Here is a 19001-nt window from a genome sequence, read left to right as displayed (position 1 = left end):
TTGTTTTGTGCTTCTGTATGGCATGCCTTAGCTCTGCCATATGGTCTGCTGGATAGTGATGCCCCAGTCCCATGATGTTCCAGGGGGCGCAACCACAACCATCAACGCTGCACAATCATGCAGCAATGCGCCAGATGCAGACAGGCTGCAACAGGGATGTTGGTTGGTGGAGTTCTGGGCAGAGGTGCCACACTTAGGTCTGGTGCTGGGGTGCTCAGCAAGTCTGGGAACTGGAGTGACATGCACAGGTGATGGTGGGGTGTGAAATTGGATGCATGGTGCTCTTAGATTATGTCGAGTTGTGAGGGTGCTTGTGTAAGGTTGAGTGATGGGGCACTTTGGTGAGATTGGATAGTGGGGTAAAGGGTGCTGTTCTTAAATGAGGTTGGGTAGTGGGTGTGTTTCGGTGGATATGGTGGTGGGTGAGTTTGGCCATAACTCTAAACTCACAAGTTTTCAGAGGTGTCAACCACCATAGAAATTGTTAAATCACTCACCAAGCCTCTTACCTGTCCATATAATTTACTGGGCTCTCAGCCGTCCAAAACAAAATCATCTGTGTTCACCTGCCTTCTGAAAGGTTGATAGGCAAATGGCTTAGGTGGTGGAGTTGCTGTTGGCAAGTTGGGTGGTGGGGGTCCTGCGGAGCAATGCAGGGGGATGTTGGTAAATATGGTTGGGTGATGGATTTACTGCAGACCTGCATACATTTGAGACCTCGATAAGACCTTGAAAACCCAGAGGCTGGGGGACGGGGCACCCGGAGGTTAGGCAGATCTGATTTTACTGGGGTAGCTACTTGGGGCAATGGAGTCAGATGCTGTGGTGAGGTAGGGTGTCTGGGTTGCCCGAGTGAGCTGCTTTGGTGAGATTGGTGGTGGTGGCATGATGTATGTATAATATTTTCTTTTATAACGTGTTTAATAATGGAGAACCAGTTTCTAAGCGTGGACCCGGGATTCAAACCTGTTTTGCTTTGCATTGTCTTGTTTCCAAAACGAACGCTTTGCCCCTGAGCTAACCTCCGGGTCCATGAGGTTGTGTGGTGCGTCTGGGTAATTGACTTGCTGGGGTTAAATTGGACGTTGTGGTTCTGTGTTGCTGAGTAGCAGGGGTTCTAAATAAAGTTAGAAGGGGTGCTGGAACGCAAGCAGTCCTGGGTACATTTTTTACATTAAAAATATATATATTTTATAAAAGATAATGATAATTGGGATTAACAATACATTTTATAGAGTTCCCAGAAGAAAAAAATTGAAAAAACCATAGGAGATACATGCTGAACCTGAGACCTTAGCAACCGTAACACAACCTGCTGAACTACCTTTTCAGCTTTCAGCTTCTGACATTCCTGTTGAAAGTAAAAGTAAATTTGACCGCGTTTTCACTTTACCTGGATAAAAATGTTCCTCTGAGTCTGAGCACGTCATTAGCTATTCCCAGGACAAAAAAATGTGTACTGTGCTATTGGAAAATGAAGCTTTAATCCAAAATGACATGGCTGCACCGTAAATTCAGTGATTGCAGAATAGCTGCCTACAGCCCCCATAATTCATTGCGCTGCCTGCAGCCCCCAGCATTCCATGCGCTGCCTGCTGCCCTGCCGGGCATGCAGTTCGCCGGAAGTGTGTTTTCTTTGTTTTGCCGCGGCCGTGACAATGCGGCCATCCCGTGGGAAGCAGCCCGCTCTGTTACTGAAATTGCGCACAGATGGTCATAAAGTAAACATTTTCTTTTTACTTTGATGGATTTATACTCCAGATCCAGCCACCGAAGCAGCAGTTAAGTGTTCTGGTGTGATGGGATGTGCTCGAGACGAGGGGATCAATGGGTGTGGGGGAGGGGATTGGAATGAAGATTTGTAGTGGAGCAGAGCAAAATCGATCGTACTGGCAACTATAGGAGAGAGGGGCTTGGCTGAGTGTGAAGAGAGTCCTGACCTGGGTTTGGAAGTGAGACATCTGTGGGGTGGTATATGCTGATGCCCTTGGTGCTGGGGTGGATGTAATGCGGGTACATGGGAGTGTGTGGGAGGGTGTCCCTTGGGGCCAAGTGTGGCGATGGCAGTGGTGTCCCTGGGGGCTGAGTGGTGATGATAGGGAAATATCCTTGGGGCTGAGTGTAGTGATGGGGGGGGCGTCCTTGGGGCTGAGTGTTGTGATAGGGGGCATCCTTGGGACCAAGTGTAGTGATGGGGGGCGTCCTTGGGGCTGAATGTGGTGATGGGGGGGCATCCTTGGGGCCGAGTGTAGTGATGGGGGGTGTCCTTGGTGTAGAGTGTAGTGATGGGGGGGCATCCTTGGGGCCAAGTGTATAGTGAGGGGGCATCCTTGGGGCTGAGTGTGGTGATGGGGGCCCATCCTTGGGGCTGAGTGTGGTGATGGGGGTGTCCTTGGGGCTGATTGTGGTGATGGGGGGTGTCTTTGGGCCGAGTGTAGTGATGGTGGGCATCCTTGGGGTACAGTGTAGTGATGGGGGCATCCTTGGGGCCAAGTGTAGCGAGGGGCAACCGTCCTTTGGGCTGGGTGGGGTGGTTGGGGGTGCACCTGAGGCTGAGTGTGGGGAAACAGACCTTGGGTATGGGGTTAAGGTGGTAAATCCAAGGGCGGTTCTATTAAAGGGGAGTGAATTCTTTGACTAAGGGGTGAGGGGAGACCTTGGGGTGATGGTTATGAGTGGGTAGAAGTGCTTGGTGTGGGGGATTAAGAGTTTGGTGTAAGTCTTTGGCGGGGACATGGGTTAAGTTCAGTGGAAATCTTTGGGGTCTGAGGCATAAGAGCTGGGTGGAAGTCTTTGGAGCGGAGAGGGTTAAACATGGGGAGGGTGTCTTTTGGGTTGCGGGTTAAGAGTTTGGAAGTATTGTGACAGGATTAAGAGGGGGTTCACGGGTAGAACGGGTATAACAAAACGTGGGTGGTGGGGGAGTCTTGGGGTTAAGGACACAGGAGTAGTTTGGGTGTGGATAGGGGCAGGAGTGCGTTTGGGGATGTTTAAGGGCAGGAGAGACATGGGGGGGGGGCGTTAAGGTTTGGGGTGTCATTGGAGGGTAGGTGGGTTAATGCAGTCAAAGTCTTTTGAGAGAAGAGGCTGGGCAGAGGCTTTGGGGGAAGGAGGGCTAAGTGTGGGGAGTCCTTGAGGGGGAGGGCTAAGGGCGGGGGAAGTCCTTGATGGGGGGCAGTGGGTTAATGGAGGTTCTGGCGGTTAGGGGTGGGGTGCAGTTGGAGGACAAGAGGGATGAGGGCAATTTCAGGAAAAAGGGGGACAGTTAGAGAAGAATAGTGGAGGGTGGATGCAGAGTGTGGGTGATTGCTGGGTGCTGAGTGTGAGTGGTGGGTCTGAGTGTGGGGGCCTACTGCTGTGTGTGTAGGGTGTGCTGTGTGGGGGTGAGGTGGTGCTGTGTTTGTGGGGACTGTGTGTTTGGGGGACTGGTGACGAGTGTGTGGAGATGTTTGAGGGGTCTGGGTGTGTCTCTGGGTAGGTCTCAATGTGTGGGAATGTAGGGGCGAGTGTGTGGGGTTGTTCCTTGGTGCTGTTTGTGCTGTTCAGGGGGGCCTGGATGCTGAACGAATAGGCCTTCTCTGAGGTATTGTTGCAGTTTGCAAAGTCCATGCCTTAGTGTCTAAGTGGTGGGTGGGGGGGTCTCTGCATAAGGCCTGGGGTGGTCACTGGCTTGCCGGAGAGCATTTTTGGCTGATTGTGAGGTTTAGGCACCCGACTTCTCTTTTTATTGCGCGTCTCGTTGCAATTTAAGGAATGCAAAATCTTTCTTATTTTTCGAAACATTCAGTTATTGCATTATGAAATGCTCCCTTGCTGCCTGGGCTTATTCTAACCCCCTCTCCCCAGCCATTTTGCTACCTGCGTTCCGGTTGGGTCTCCTTCTCCCCCTTACTCCCACGCATGGCTTTGTGTTCTCCCCTCTCTGACTCTCTTGCTCCATTGACCTGTATCCCTCCCCTTTGCGCCTGGGACTGGGTCTGCGTCTGCGTCTTAGCTGTTAGGAGAGATATTGCGCAGTTGGGGGAGGAGGGGGCAGTTGGAGAGAAGGGGGTGGGGCAGTAGGAGGAGATGGGATGGTTCGGCAGTTGACGGAGAAGGGGCAATTGAAGAAGGAGGTGGTGGGGCAGTTGAGGAAGTTGGGCACTTGGAGAGTAGGGGCTGGGCCAGATGAATGGGGTTGGGGCATTTGAGTGAGAGGGGGTGGGATCTGTTGGAGGCGAAATCGGGCAGTTGAGGCAGAAGGGGCAGGGCAGTTGGGAGAGAAGACAGTAATGAAAGGAAATGGAGTGGGGAGCAATTGAGGGAGAAGGGACAATTGGGGGGAATGGAATGGAGCAGTTAAAGGGGCGGGGCAGTTAATGGAGTAACTGCAGTGAAGGGGGATGGGGGTAGTTGGGAGAGACGTGGTGTGTGATAGAAGGGTGTATGAGTCCTATGGGAGAAGTGGGCAGTTAAAGGAAAAGGGGGAATTTTATGGAGAAGGGGTGGGGAGCAATTGAGGCCGAAGGGCCTGGTGGCAGTTGAAGGGGGGGGGGGTGGTTTCGGGCATTTGTGCAAAATGGGGGGAACAGGATGGGGGCAGATAGGGAGCAGAGGATGTGGCAGTTGGAGAAGTGGTGGGGCATTTGAAGGGAGAAGGTGTGTGGGGCAGTTTGGGGAGAAGGGTGGTGGGTGCAGGTAAGGGTTCTCCCTTACCTGCACCCACCACCCTTCTCCCCAAACATCAGTTGGAGAATGAGATGTGAGGCCAGTAGAGGGGGAAAAGGCAGTAGGGTCCTGTGGGCAGTTGAGGGTGGAGCATTTGATGGATAAGGGGGTAGTTGGGGTGAATGGTGGCTGGGAGTAGTTGATGGAGAAGGAGGCAGTTGGAGAAGGGGTGGTGCAGCTGTTGAGGGAGAAAGGGGCAGTTGGGGGGTGGTGGGGTAGTTGATGGAAAAGTATGCACTTGGAGAGGCTGTTAGGAGAGAAGGTGTGCAGTTGAGGGGAAGGGAGCAGGTAGGGGATGAATGAGGTGGGGCATTTCACAGTTAAGGGGCAAAGAGTGGCTTTTTCGGGGGATTGCTCATTCCTCAGGGCTGTCTGTCCTTAACAGGAAGGCACCGAAAAGCAGAAGTTTTACTTTGGTCTCGAGGGATTAGAATGTCTGATCACCGTTTTCAAAACTGAAGATTACTGTTTTTCTGAATCTGGGTCATTCAGTTCAAGAACTACAGCCATGAGATGGAGGTTCAAAGGGCCCCAAAGAAAAAGCAAGAGGCCAAGGCGACGACGAGAGAAAGGCACTCTGCACTGAACGTCTGGCTCTTTCTCAAGAAACTTTTCTTCAACCTCCCGGAAAACTGCTACAATCATCTCATATATATTGTGAAGGTGAGTTGGGCCTGTTGGGATTGGAGTACTGTGAGCGTAATGGCAAGGGCAGGAACGGTGAGAGCGCACTGACACATGGGGGTTCACTCTTGCCAACTGAGACTAGCAAGACATAAGCTAAGAGCCCAATGTTGGAGCTCTGTTCCGCACTACACTGGTCACAGCACTGGCTATTCACCTCACAACTTGTCTCAGTGTGAACTAGCTGAAGCAGCAAGTTTGCTGCACCAGTTCTAAATCGAGTGGCTGAAGGCAGACCTGGTTAAGACATTTCTATTACACCAGTAGTGGGTTTACTACTCCAATTAAGTTATTAACGCTCAGAAGACTGCTTTGAAAAAAACACTGGCAGGCACTTTGAGTGCACCGTTTGATGGGATGGCTTGATTAATACAAGCTCAAAGAGTTCCCATGAGAAGGTATTTTGGGGCAAGCGCAGGATCTGGGTGTAAATGGCTATGGGGATTAGCATGCCCATGGCCAGTCAATAAGTGGGTAAATAACCAAACATCTGCATGCTTTGTGTCCCTCCTTTTATGACATTCCCCCCTAGCTGTACTCTATTCCAATAGTTTCAGTGACACCCGATAGCCCTCAACTGACTCACTGGGCAGGGTCAGGGCGCCCATCCGACTTCCTGGCTGGTTCTCAGGTTCTCCTTCCCTGTTACTCCCTGGGCTGGATCTCCACCTGACACCATTGCTCACTGGTAGGGGCAGTGGACCAAGTTGTAATTGTGTCTTCTCCCACTGTTACCGCAGTGTGATATCCTGCGCAATTTGCCTTATTGTTCTTGTCTACGCTGTTAGTTAGTCTGATGGCCAGTAAGTAGGTGCCTTTAACTTTTGTTTTTTGTTTTTTTTTAAATTGTAGAACAGTTACAAGCCACGCAAAGACACAATCAGTTGACAATACATCATTTGCAGGCATCACTGGCGGCGCTTACCAGGACCGATTCATTACCAGAATCAGTGGAGAAGTCGTTGGGAATGGACACTGGATCATCCACACAACAGAAAGTGATATTCCCTCATAACAGAACCGTTCCCAATTTAAAAACTGTAGTTAACTTACTTAATTTTGGGAGTACCTTTTCCGCATTGAATGGACACCATATATAGATGGTGGCCGTTACGCGAGAGCTGTTGGTGTATCAATTCGCTACTGCATGAACAAATTCTATTCTAGACTAATAAGCCATTTGTTTCTAATACATTTTAAAACCTGCCCCTCACATTCATTGCACATTGGCCATTCCTGGTTTCCAAGCAGAATAGGGGTAAAGGCAGGGAGTGGGTATTATCTTTGGGGTGTTGTACATTTGTTAGTCCATTCGAGTATGTAACAAATCAGTGATGCATGGTTTTCAGGCAGGAGGCGTTGGGTCACCCATGTAAGCAAGGTGTGCTTTGGTATATCTGGGGTCATGTGTTTCCGGACCTTCTGGTTATGTTAATTAGCAAAAGGTTTAAAAGACTATTTCCCCACATCCACTTATGCTTTCTATTTCTAACTGTGTGATAGTTTCTAATTTAAAAGTCAAACTGTTGTATCTACACAATGAATCTGTCAATCTTGTTTCTGCATGATTGTCCTGTCTCCCATCCCCACCGACTCAGTGCCTGGCTCAACATCTCCTCAAAGACATATTAACCCCTTTGACCATTAAAGACCATAAATCTTCTGAATGCAGCCACAGAAAACCATGATTCATTTTCAGTTCAAATCTATCATTTAAGCCTGTTTCAACCGTTGTGTACAAATGCATTTAAATGTAGTGACACATTTGTAGGTTGACATTTTAACATTTGTTAATCCTGTATTTATTCTACAATAAGTAATTTAACAATGCCTATTCTGATGTCCATTTATATTCATATATCCTTTCTTTTTTTTGTAGAATTTTTGAGATCTGTCTGCAAGGCTAACAGTTGGCCTACTATGGACGGCCAGGTGATGAGAAGGAAGCTTGCCACCAAAATCTGCAATGCCAGAAGAGGCCTAAAGAAGACACCGCCTTTCGAAATGCAGGATCGATGATTATTTGTTTATATTTTTGCAAACTGATTTATTCTTATAGAATACAGCTATGCCGTTAAACTGCATTTGTTAAATAAAACATTTTTTGAACACTTTCTGAGCCTATGTTTGATTGATGACATCTTATAGCCACAGCAATACTATAATAAAATATCAACAATGTATAGCTGCAGTATTTTACTATCATAATAATGTTGGCTGCTCTCAGTGATATTGGGTGAAGTGACTGGCGGCAGTCTGTCATGCAGGTAGACCTTTAACAGATTCTGTTTAGGTCACTGGAAGTGTGTGTTTCAATGCAGTGCTTTGTAATTTTGGGTGTGAGGCCCTGTTGGCTAGAGGTGAGAATTGAAATTAGGGAGTTTACAGGTTGGTTCGTGACATGGGAGGGGGCGGTTGTAGTTTTGTGCACTAAATCGGTGAACTTGGTTAACAACATTTGTGTGCTCTAGCAAAGATGGACAGTGACAGCTGCAAAATTCATTAGATTTATTTCCAGTAAACTATCCATAAGTCTAACGAGTCATTCTAAAGTAATGCCACCAATCTTACTCAAAAGGAATACATCCTTGGGTAATCAAATCCCTTTTCCTAAATGTTTTGGAAGCATCATGAAATCTTTTAAACTCATCATGGAGTGGTCTGTAAGAATCATTCACAATTCAAAACCCATCTTAAAGTTCTCATGCAACCATCCTGAAGTAATCCCCACCCATCCTGAAGTTGTCATGGAGTCATCCTAGAGTAATCCGAAGTCATCCTGGAGTAATCCCAACTCATCCTGAAGTTGTCATGGAGTCATCCTAGAGTCATCCGAAGTCATCCAGGAGTAATCCCCACTCATCCTGAAGTTGTCATGGAGTCATCCTGGAGTAATCCAAGATCATCACTGGAAGTAATCCAAACTCATCCTGTAGTAGTTTCTGTGATAACTCTAGAGTCATCATCTCATTACATATTTTGGCCTGTTGGAATACTTCGGATGATCTTCCTGAACTATCCATGGATGACTCTAAAATGGAGTCATCGGATGACTCCAGAATGATTCCAGGATGATCTTCTTTTTTGGCTAGGGTCATATCCGGACATTACTGGCTACATGACATTTGGACACCCCACCCCGTCCCCGGATTCCAGCAAAAGTCAACATTTGATTGTGGGTTTGTGGCAAAGATGTGTTCTTTACACAATTCCACACAGTTTCACCAATCTGCACCAATTTGTTCATAGTTACCTGTTAGGACCCTCCGGACATTACTGGCTACATGACATTTTTACAAGCCACCACCTTCCCCAGATTTCAGCACAAGTCAAAATGTATTTGTGGGTTTGTGGCTTGGCGAAGCGTTGTTCCTTATACAATTCCACACACCGTTTCACCAATCTGCACCGAATTCTACATAGTTACCTGTTAGGACCCTCCATACATTACTGGCTATATGATATTTGGACATCCCACCCCGTTCCCCAGATTTCAGCACATGTCAAAATGTGTTTGTGGGTTTGAGGCTTGGCGAAACATTGTTCCTTATACAATTCCTGAAATCGGCAAAACATCAGTAAGGTCATCAAAAGACCAGTCCTGACATGGGGAACAAAACCCGAGGTCCAGGCCCCAGGATGCACGGTTTCCAGGATATCTGCACCGCAATGCAACACAATGAACTGCACCACGCCAGAATGAGGCAACAGGTGGGGAGAGAGCACAGAAGGTCCCAGTATAAAGCACCACACCAACTCTCGCCTCCCCCAATGTCTGTGCACGTGTCCATTCTCAGTGCAGTTTACTTCAGGGTGCAAAGCACATCAAGCGATAAGCGAATCGGAACACGACCTACAGGATCAGTGTTATCATGTCTGTCTCTCTTTTCTGATAGTAGAGAAGAAAAGAAAAAAAGTAAGTAATATTAACAGTGCAAATTAAAATAGTTTGAATGGAGAAAGTAAAAATCACTAAATGTATTCTTTCACGTTTAAAGAAAATAAGTTATGTCGCATCTTAACAGATGTATTTGTTTTTAAAATGTAATTTCTTTTCTTTATTTAAGAGTGCAATTAATCGACTTGTATCGCCCACAGAGTGTCCACTCCGAAGCCCTTTGTTTCCTATTTCCATCCGTGAAGGCATACTTTCAAAATGGGGAAAGCCCCTTCGGCCCTTTTGCACGTGATCTGCCCCCCTGGTTGGAAGTATATTTATTTTTACTTTTATTTTTTAAATGAAATATTCATTCTGGGTAACCTTTACTTTCTAAGCTTTTAGCATGGTTAAAAGTTATAATACTACGTAGATGAATAGTACGCCACGTGCACGTGTGGGATGTGAAGGCTGGCGTAGACCTATCTAATCATCCCAGTAATTTTTCTAGGTTGTTTTCAATATGCCTCATCTATTGCATTTTTCATGAGAGGACAGCATTAGTGCTAGTGACTGACGTAAGACCATGGTATTAAGTGAAAAAGTGGTTTTATTGTGATCGGAAAAAAAAGATCGATTTAGAAAGACCGCTCTGTGACCGCACATAGCGGCCTTTCAAAATCAAACGGTCATGCCCCTGCCGCACAAGAGGGAGCGCACGGGCTGACAGCCACGTCAGGACCAGGAAGAGCCGTCATGGGAGAACAGGTAAGTGTTTATGTGTGTGTATGTCTGCGTGTATGTTTGTGTGATTAGGGGCTACGGGATTGCATGGGTGGGGACGGAGGCGGGGTCAGCCGAGGAGGGAAGTTCGGGCAGCGAAACCCCCCGATTTTTACAAAACATCCCACCAGCGAGGGTGGGCGTGGGGGCAAAGGTTTGCTGGCCGCTGTAAATCGGCGGAAAGAAATTGGTCTTTTTGGTAGGCGACCAACAAAAAGCAGAAATATCACCTAGAACCAGGGCCATGTATGCAGTGCAATGCAGAACCCTACACATCAATGGAATAAAATGTGACCTTTGTATCTTGGTCTGCTACTCTGCACTTTCTTTTGTGCAAGGCTTTGTCAAGATCTGCAAGGATCTCTTTGACACACCTCAACATATCTGGTAACCCTAACTATGCAGATACATGCCATGCTATCCCACACTACCCAGTTATAGGCCATGCCACACTTTAATCCAGTGATCATTCGTGGGGTATGGAGATAAGCACTGACCCAAGACTACTGTTTGACGTAATGCACAAAACAACCTTTGTGTGTTATGAAAGTGCATTAGATGCAAATCTAATCTGTGGCTAACATCCCCCTACACTATCATACACCCACTTAATTCTACAAAAGCATGCTTCTCTTGGTCCTATAACCTGGGCCTCTGGCTGTTTCCGGCCGGAGAAGCCCCCAGTAGGAGTGTTTATCGCTAGAGGGAAGAAAGGGACAATCTTTCAATTCAGCAAATGCACTCGTAGCAAATGTACAAAGGAACTGCTGCTTTTGGCCACAGCTAGACTTACTAATAAACAACGACTCAAGAATAGAGATGCTTGACCTTCACAAAATGGGCCCCTCAGAAAGGTTGAGCTTTTATGGGTGGGTTCAACATGCCCGTGTTATTCCTCGGGATTTTCTCAGGGTGAAACCCTGCTGTAAGATTTAAAGCACGGTTGGAGGTCTGCCATCCAATTGCAAGGATTGAGACTCAGAGAGTAATGTTTGACCAGCCAACCAGAGGTCCTTAGCGATCCTAGCACAGGTTCAAGGGCATTTCAAAGGCCCAGCTTGCTTTCTGATTGCTTTGTGGGCTTTGTTTGGCTGTCGAGATAGGAGTGGACATGACAGGCTCACAAACTGGTAGGTTCGGATGAGCTTTGCAGTGCTTTTGGTGAGTTAAGAAGTTGTTTAAAGTGTTTTGGAGGACTTTGTTAGTCGTTTGCAGTGTTTTTGGTGTCCCTGTTTTATCCCCTTTTGTCTGTGTGCATTATTTTGGCTTCCTCTCTAATCTTCCTTTTCACCCTTACTCCCTTTTAAAAAAGGGTTTAATGAAAAAAAAGGTTCTTTTGTACTTTTCCCCTTTCCGTTTGTGCCACTCCAAAAATGAAAAAATAACTAAAATATGTTTATAACACTTTTCTTTTCCTGTATTTGTAGAGAAATCGTTGTGTGTGACACCGATAATTCTTCCAGTGCTCTACTTAGTCACCTTCCCTACTGCTTGTGTTTTTCAAGCACCTTTTAGCATTGTGTGAGTCTTGCGAGAATCCCTTAATTTGTCTATGTCACTCGTTTTTTGTATTGCACATTCACACCTTAACCACAATAGGCAAAGTTGAGTTTTGCGCATTGGAACATTAGGCAACATGTCCTTCTATTTGGAGAGAGTGGTGAGGGAGAATAGAAGAATTTGACGACTCTTCCTCTATGTCTGAGGATGAGGGAATCAGCCAGAAGGAGGGGTAGACAGAGCCTAAGGAGGAGGGACAGATAGAGATTGAGACAAAAGTTAAAGTGGGGAAGATCATTGAGATGGAGAAGATAGAAGTAAAGGAAGGTCTGTTGGTGGTTACGGAAGAGGAGATGGTGGATGAGGTAGGAGAGACAGTGGGTGAGGAGGAAGAAACAGAGCATGAGAAGGGGTAAAGAGACTAGCAATCTGGAGGAAATTGTGGTAGATACTGAGTCACTCGAGGTATACCTGCATAAGTAAGCAAATACCTTAAGCATGGACGAGAGTAAACGGTACTTCATAAGCAGCAGGAAGAGGTAACCATGGGGGTGCAGGCGATGGGAGGCAGAGAGTGGAGGAGGTGGTGCTGCAAGAGTCCAACGAGCACCAGGGAGAGAAGCAAGAGATGGTCTCCCACCAGATGATCAGGAGGAGGAGTCTGGGGCCATTGCAGAATTTCTCATCTATGCAGAGGGGTCAAGGTGGCCTAAGGCTTTCCTCAAGACGGTGAAGTAAGTTCAGACGTCCTTCCTACCCATGACATCACCATCCAGCTGGTCATAGGTGTGGGACTAGCTCATCTTGCCGGAGGTTGTGACTGTGGGGGTGGGGGGCGGAGGCAGGCAATGTAATGTGAAACCTCAGCCAGAAGTCAAGTCATTGGTGTAACCAAAGTAAGAGTGCCTTGGCACCTCTTTGATGCACTAGCACTGTAGGTCTTGGCATAATGATGTTTTCAAGAGCGCACATAACATGCTATAGATCTTGCTTGTGTAGCAGTGGCGGCGGCCACAGGGAGTATCAGGTGGCACCTCATCTTGCCACCGGCCATGTTCTTACAAGTGAGTCCCATTCCCCTGACTCTGCGCCAGCCCAAACATCTCCTCAAGCACACATGTCTGGCCCAGCACAGCTTGACTCAGTGTCCCCATCAACTAGCAATGCCACTTTACCACCACTAGCAGTGTATCCTCTTTTTGATGGTGGTACAATTCCGGGTATGGTGCCATTTGGGCAAAACAGGTGAGAAAGACCAAGGAGGTATGAAGACACATATTGCGTGCATTACATGACCACAGTCTGTCGGTCTGAGCTAGATGACAAAATAGTGATGGATGCCATAGAGAAGTCCATGCTGTTGCACCATCCTAGCTTCTTCTAGATCACTGGACAAGAGGGTACGGTTGTGGTGAGCTGGAAGAGTGCTTATAAAAGGCATTAGTGGCTCCACTGGTTGGTGGAGCCAAATACATTGAGGCAGACCCTCCTGTTTGTGAGTGTGCTAACAGAACTCATGGAGTGGCGCTGGTTGTTCGTTGAGCAAAATCAATTGAGGCAGAACCTGAAGTTTGTGAGTGTGGTATTAGGACTTGGAGAGGGGCACTGCTGGTTAGTTGGGCCAAATAAATTGAGGCTGATCCTCCAGCTTACGAGCATGGTACTAGGCCTCAGTGAGTTGTCCTGCTGATGGAGCCAACTACATTTAGGAGGATGGCAAAACTAAACATTTACTTTTGCAATACACTCGAGCATTACTGTCAAAGTCTACGTTTCAACAAGCTTTTCTCATGCTGCTCCATCGGCACGACTGTACCTGGCTCTCACACAAATATTTATCATCTGAGGAATCTGTTATGTGGTCTTCCAAGCGATGAGACTGGTGCTTTCTCCTGCTGTAGTCTTCGCTGATAAGATTCTTGTTCATTTTTATGGAAGTAAGCTCTAACACACCTATCATTGAGGCACATCCTGTGGTCTGTAACAATAGGCCCTAGGAGCGCTGAAATCCCTTTCCCACTGCAAACTAGCCAGGGGCCAGCTTATGTTTCCCACAGCTAATTGAACAAATACAGATGGACAAATTGACTGCTTGCTGAGCCAGAACTGCTGTGGATAGTTATCACTACCTGGTTGGTGTGTGTGAAGAAATTAGGCATCAAATATCTGGACTACAGTATCCTCACTGAATTATCGTGGCAACCCCAACATATATTGCAAATCAGACTGGGGAAGAGTCTGTCCCATAGCCACTAGTGGGTTTCCACTCGCTGAAAAATCACCTTGGTGTGGCCTAAACTAGTGGCAGGGGTTGTGGAGATCAAGTATGCACTGTCAGGTGAACTTTCTTTAAGTGGTGGAGACCTGCACATGTTTGTTAATCTCTGACTTTCCCTATCTCGTCTTGTTCCAGTTGTTCTTTTAAATGCCAGTTTACTGCATAACTACACATGGTTAGCACATCCTGTGTTGAATGACAACCCGTGGCATTTTCCTCAAACATACTCACCTTCTGTTTAAGAGTTGCCACAGCGACTTTAAACCGGGGTTCAAGAATTTATGCTAGAAGGTATCCCATAATCACCTTCAAATCAACAGTTCATGGCTTCTGATGTTTTTGGAGGGCCCCTTGTAACAAAATGACTACTGTTCTGCAGGAGTGCAGCGATAAGTAGTTTTAAACCTCCTACTCAATTCCACACTACTATTAAACCAGCTATGATCCCAATCATGAAGGTGAGACATGCATAGCCCTCTTTGCTTCTTTTGGTAGCGTGGGCCTAAGTCAGGCAATACTCTTCAGGAAGAGGTCCGAGCTAATAACAGTAGCAACCCGAACAGCTTTAACACAATGGTTCCAAAATAAAAGAATGCCCAATTAAGATTCTATGAAAATATAGGAACATAATAAAATAATCAATATAACAAACTACATAAAAATGCTACAAATTCAACACTGTAAAAGAAACATCGAGAATGCAGAATCTGGTGCGAAAGGGTGCTATGGGTTGTTCAGGCAAGATGCTTGGGAACAGTGTTAATAGTTCAAGGATATGTCTATGCAGAAAAAAGGTGGAAAGGATGGCTTAAAAGTCACTATGGTCCCAGAAGATGGACTATGGGCCTCTTCACAGTACCTTTGGTTTATTGTCTTCAGCGGGCTCAACAGCATTGAGCCAGCATTCTAGAAGTTTCCTGAGGCAGTAGTTTAGGATTGGGTGGGTGAACTGGTCGACTGGGTCCAACATGCAGTTGTCATGCGATCCCCCGCATGGAGATTGTGGCGGCGGTTCCGATGGAGTGGACATTAGATAACACACTGGCTTTTTCTCTTTCTCTGGTAACGGTCTAGTCTTTGCACGTTTCTCTACGTTGTGACGTAGCCATTGCCGGAAGACTTACTCCGCATCTTCCTGGCAAACGGCGCGTTGCAACTGTGTGTTTTCTCGCTCTTGGTTGCTGTACGCTGTGTTGTGTTTTCTTACTGATCTCCCTGCTCATTACGACCCCTGTCGTTTCCCATTTTCCCTGCCTGCACTATTTCCTCCATTTTTCCCCTTCCTCGTTCATTCCTCTTCGCTTGTTCCCGGATACGGCGCTCTGGGCCCCTTCCGGACTCCGCTGCTTTCCACGATCCTCCTTCATTTGACCACAAGCTCCTGGCGCTTCCTGGATTACGACTTCACCACCGCTGCCTACTACTTGGACCATCAAGAGGGGTTTTTTGTACGCCTTTGGCTTTTTCCGCTACTTTCACCCGCCTGCGGCGACGGGGCCGCAGAGGCTGCTGTTCACTAGCGACCGCTGTGGCTTCCCACTGCGGTTGGGATACCACCTCCACCGGCTACCATTATCGTGAAGCTCAGCAATACTCTACAGACTCAAGCTCATCAAGTGAGGAGTAAGAGGAGGGAAGTGGGACTGACGAGTTTGAAATTCAGATTGTTAATACGGAATCTGACAGCTTGCAACGCCCAATGGCTACTCCCGAATAGATCCAGGAACTAGTTGGGGCCATACAAAAGCTTTCTCAAGACGTCCAAATGTTGAAAACAGAGGATCAAGCTTTACAACTTGTCTCTCAAGAAATTCGGAATCTAAAGGCTGAGAGCGTAGTGCTCAAAAAATTGATGACCACTAGAGAAAATTCACAGATACCCGAATTGCCCACGATGCCTTTATCATCTGGCAAGTTTGACGGGTCCTCAAGAAAGGTCAGTGAATTACTTGATTCCTGTAAACTGTATTTCACATACAGACCCGTTCTCTTTGCCACAAGCAAGGCTAGAGTAGGGTTTATGGTGTCAAACATGGTGGGTAACGCTTTGTCGTGGGTTACTCCACTAGCCATAAGTGATGCACCCGCTCTTCAGGATTATGAAGATTTCTGCACCCTTATCAAACAGACCTTTGAACGTCCGGAAATCTCTTTTACAGCTTGTGAGGAGATTCTTGATGCACACCAGGGTTCTACGGATGTTTTGACTTACATATCTCATTTCAAGACGTTGGCTGCCTTGGCCGACTGGCCAGAGAAGGCTCAATACGCAATTTTCAGAAGGGGTCTGAAAGAAGAAATCAAAGATGAGCTTGCTCGTATGTCAAGGCCCCCAACCCTCTCAGAATTGTTCTCCGCGGTTCTCCAGGTTGAATACCGTTTGTCGGAAAGAAAGAATTAAAGACGAAAATACAAATCTCAGCCATTTCTTGAGGGTATCCAACCCAATGTCCTTCCCTCCTCCTCTACTCACCCCAAAGAGGAGCCGATGCAGAACGGAATCACCCGAGGACCTCTCACCAGCGAAGAAAGACTTCGCCGTCGAGAGAGAGGACTATGTGCATATTGCGCATCCGACAAACACTTGATTACAAACTGTGAAGAATTTGCAGTACGCAAGTCGGGAAACGAACATCCTCGGAGTTGAGAGGGACCAACTTCTGAGGTTTTCAAACAACCTCTCGTCCCTACGTTTCACTTGCAATTTCCTCACCTACCCAAGACAAGGCTGAAGATTCCCGTCTCATGGTGATAGGCGTTAAACTGCTCATTCAAGGGAGATGGGAGGAAGTTTTGTCTCTACTCGATTGCAGTGCAGCCGGCAATTTTATGGATGTCCATTGGGCCACCGATAAAGGGATCACACGCCTGGAGAAGTCTGAAAATCAGAAGGTGGAAGGGGTTGATGGTACTCCTTTATCTCCGGGGCTCATTACACACTCTACTGGGGCATTACACCTCCAGATCTTTCAACATACAGAGACAATTACCTTTGACATTATCCAGGCCGCCCATTTTCCGATTATTCTGGGAATAATCTGGCTTCGCCGTCACAACCCCAGAATAGATTGGACCAACAACCATCTTGCTTTTGAGTCAGAGTATTGCCAAAAGCATTGTGGTTTACCTACGGGTACAGTGAATATACAAACTAGCAACTCAACCGCATCAATGTCCGTTGGGATTCATGCTCTACCAACAGAATATCATCGTTATCAGCAGGTGTTTCAAGAACAACCCACATTGGAACTTCAACCTCATCGACCAGAAGACTGCGCCATTGACCTGGTCCCCGGAGCCCTGGTACCATTTGGGCGCATGTTCTCTCTCTCCAACACTGAAAAGAAAGCACTTCAAGTCTATTTGGACAATCATCTACAGAATGGTCTCATCCAACCCTCTAAATCCCCCACAGGGGCACCATTGTTTTTCATTCCCAAAAGGGATTCTACTGATTTAAGACCTTGTATAGACTTTCGTGGTCTCAACAAGGTCACCATACGAGACAGGTATCCAATGCCTCTTATTTCTGACATTTTGGAGGTAGTGCAAGGAATCTATAATGCAACAAGAATACCACAAAAACAGCTACCCGCCTACACACGTGCCAGGTGTGTCTAGTTGCACAACGTGTTACCTTTCATGTCGATCAATTATTTGCGACAGAAAACATAGAGGAATACATATTTTAATTCATGGATACAAAACACTTAGAAAAATTAAAAACAGGAGAGACAAAAATGCACATAACATTCCATAAGAGAACCTATACTGAAAAACAATTGTATTGACCAGTTGGTTTTAACTGAACATATTCGTCAGATACTGGTGATGTAGTGAGGTTAGTAAACAAATAAGGTGACATCCTATTATTAAATGAAACCTTGATGCAATTCACTATCCTTGACTTTGTTAATTTTTCTGTCCTTGACTTTGTCGACACCAAAGAGTGTGTTTCTGGGTCCTGGCAAAAGATGGTTAAACAGGTTCAGTAGCTAGTTATTTGATGCTATCAGGCATGCGTCGGACCCGTCTTCAGGACTTGATTTATATAGATCTCCCAAATTGGGATTTCAGAAATAGTTCATTGGTAAATTTCCTTTTCGTGGTTTATTTGGCGTGTGTGGCCTTGATTTTAGAACAAATGCGGACAGGATTCACTGGTCCCAACTGTGATTTCTTTTCAAAGATTTTGAAAAATTGTTATTCAAAAGAGAAATCAGGAAATGAGCTGAATAGATATTTCCTTTCATGTCGACATATGTTTAGGCCTCATAGACACATACTGCACAATCTCAAATGCTGTTGGTCTGCTTAGTGTATGGGCCATCTTCAGGACAAAAATTGTTGTACAAGAAGTAAATCCTTTCCCAATCAGATGCTTCTTCAAATAGAATCTGGAATTCACTATACTTGGTTGGGGACGCTGAGAACATTCAAGGAAAAGGAATCCTGATGCGTTCGGGATCCTAATTTCAGGTGCATCACACTACCTTTGTTGGTAATGGAAGACGGGCTATGTCGATTATTTCAAAACTAGTCGTTTCTGTGGATGTTGCATCCTTTAGCAATTCCACCTTCCCTTCTTGATGCAAAGTTCTTTATCTGTTGATTCCTGCTTGCGCTTGTTTGTATTCATTCCACTTTAAACCAAGTGCTGGACACAGTGCAAGGAGCCAAAATCTTTACCAAACTGGACTTGCGAAGTGCGTATCATCTCCTCAGAGTTTGTGAGGGAGATGAGTGGAAGACCGCAGTTCGAACTCCATTTGTTTTGTATGAATACCGGGTCATGCCCTTTGGATTAGTCAACGCACCAGCCATCTTCCAAAGGTTCATGGACCGCTTATTCTCGGACATGATGTTTGTATCAGTGGTAATATATTTGGATGATATCCTTATCTTCTCCAAAGATCCTGATCAACACATTACCCATGTCTCTGACGTGTTGAGCCGTTTGCAAGAACATCATCTAAAGGCAAAGCTGGAAAAATGCGTTTTTGGAGTGAACACCATACCATATTTAGGATATATCCTCTCCAGTGAAGGGGTAGCTATGGATGACCGGAAAGTAACCGCAATCCTGAAATGGCCATCACCGAACTCAGTGAAAGAAGTCCAAAGATTCTTAGGATTGGCAAATTACTACCGTCGCTTTATTCAGAACTTCTC

General features: G+C 46.3%; 1 protein-coding gene across 4 annotated transcripts; it reads left to right on the top strand.

Annotated features, from left to right (window-relative positions):
• The first annotated feature begins 1592 nt into the window (after positions 1-1592).
• On the top strand, positions 1593-7505 carry LOC138497291 (protein timeless homolog). Of its 4 annotated transcripts, none has more exons than XM_069620648.1 (4): positions 1593-1721; positions 5200-5370; positions 6244-6385; positions 7271-7505. In XM_069620648.1, exons 1-3 carry the CDS (start codon positions 1659-1661, stop codon positions 6277-6279), a joined length of 270 nt encoding a protein of 89 aa, XP_069476749.1. In that variant the 5' UTR covers positions 1593-1658; the 3' UTR covers positions 6280-6385; positions 7271-7505. The 4 variants fall into 4 exon arrangements, 2 of the variants coding, with proteins under 2 accessions (XP_069476749.1, XP_069476748.1); XM_069620647.1 differs by having other exon boundaries at positions 1594-1721; positions 6244-6389; XR_011278557.1 differs by having other exon boundaries at positions 1612-1781; positions 6244-6389.
• Positions 7506-19001: the final 11496 nt, after the last annotated feature.

This window comes from Ambystoma mexicanum, chromosome 5q (assembly GCF_040938575.1).
Source record: "Ambystoma mexicanum isolate Mex_15411 chromosome 5q, UKY_AmexF1_1, whole genome shotgun sequence".
Taxonomy (NCBI): domain Eukaryota; kingdom Metazoa; phylum Chordata; class Amphibia; order Caudata; family Ambystomatidae; genus Ambystoma; species Ambystoma mexicanum.
Note: the sequence above shows the minus strand (reverse complement) of the source record. Positions and strands in the feature narration are given on the sequence as shown.

Coding starts and splice junctions, on each gene's coding strand:
- LOC138497291 (XM_069620648.1), top strand. CDS start 1,659: ATGCGGCCATCCCGTGGGAAGCAGCCCGCTCTGTTACTGAAATTGCGC. Junction 1,722..5,199: donor TGCGCACAGATGGTCATAAA/GTAAACATTTTC, acceptor TGGGTCATTCAG/TTCAAGAACTACAGCCATGA. Junction 5,371..6,243: donor ATCTCATATATATTGTGAAG/GTGAGTTGGGCC, acceptor TTTAAATTGTAG/AACAGTTACAAGCCACGCAA.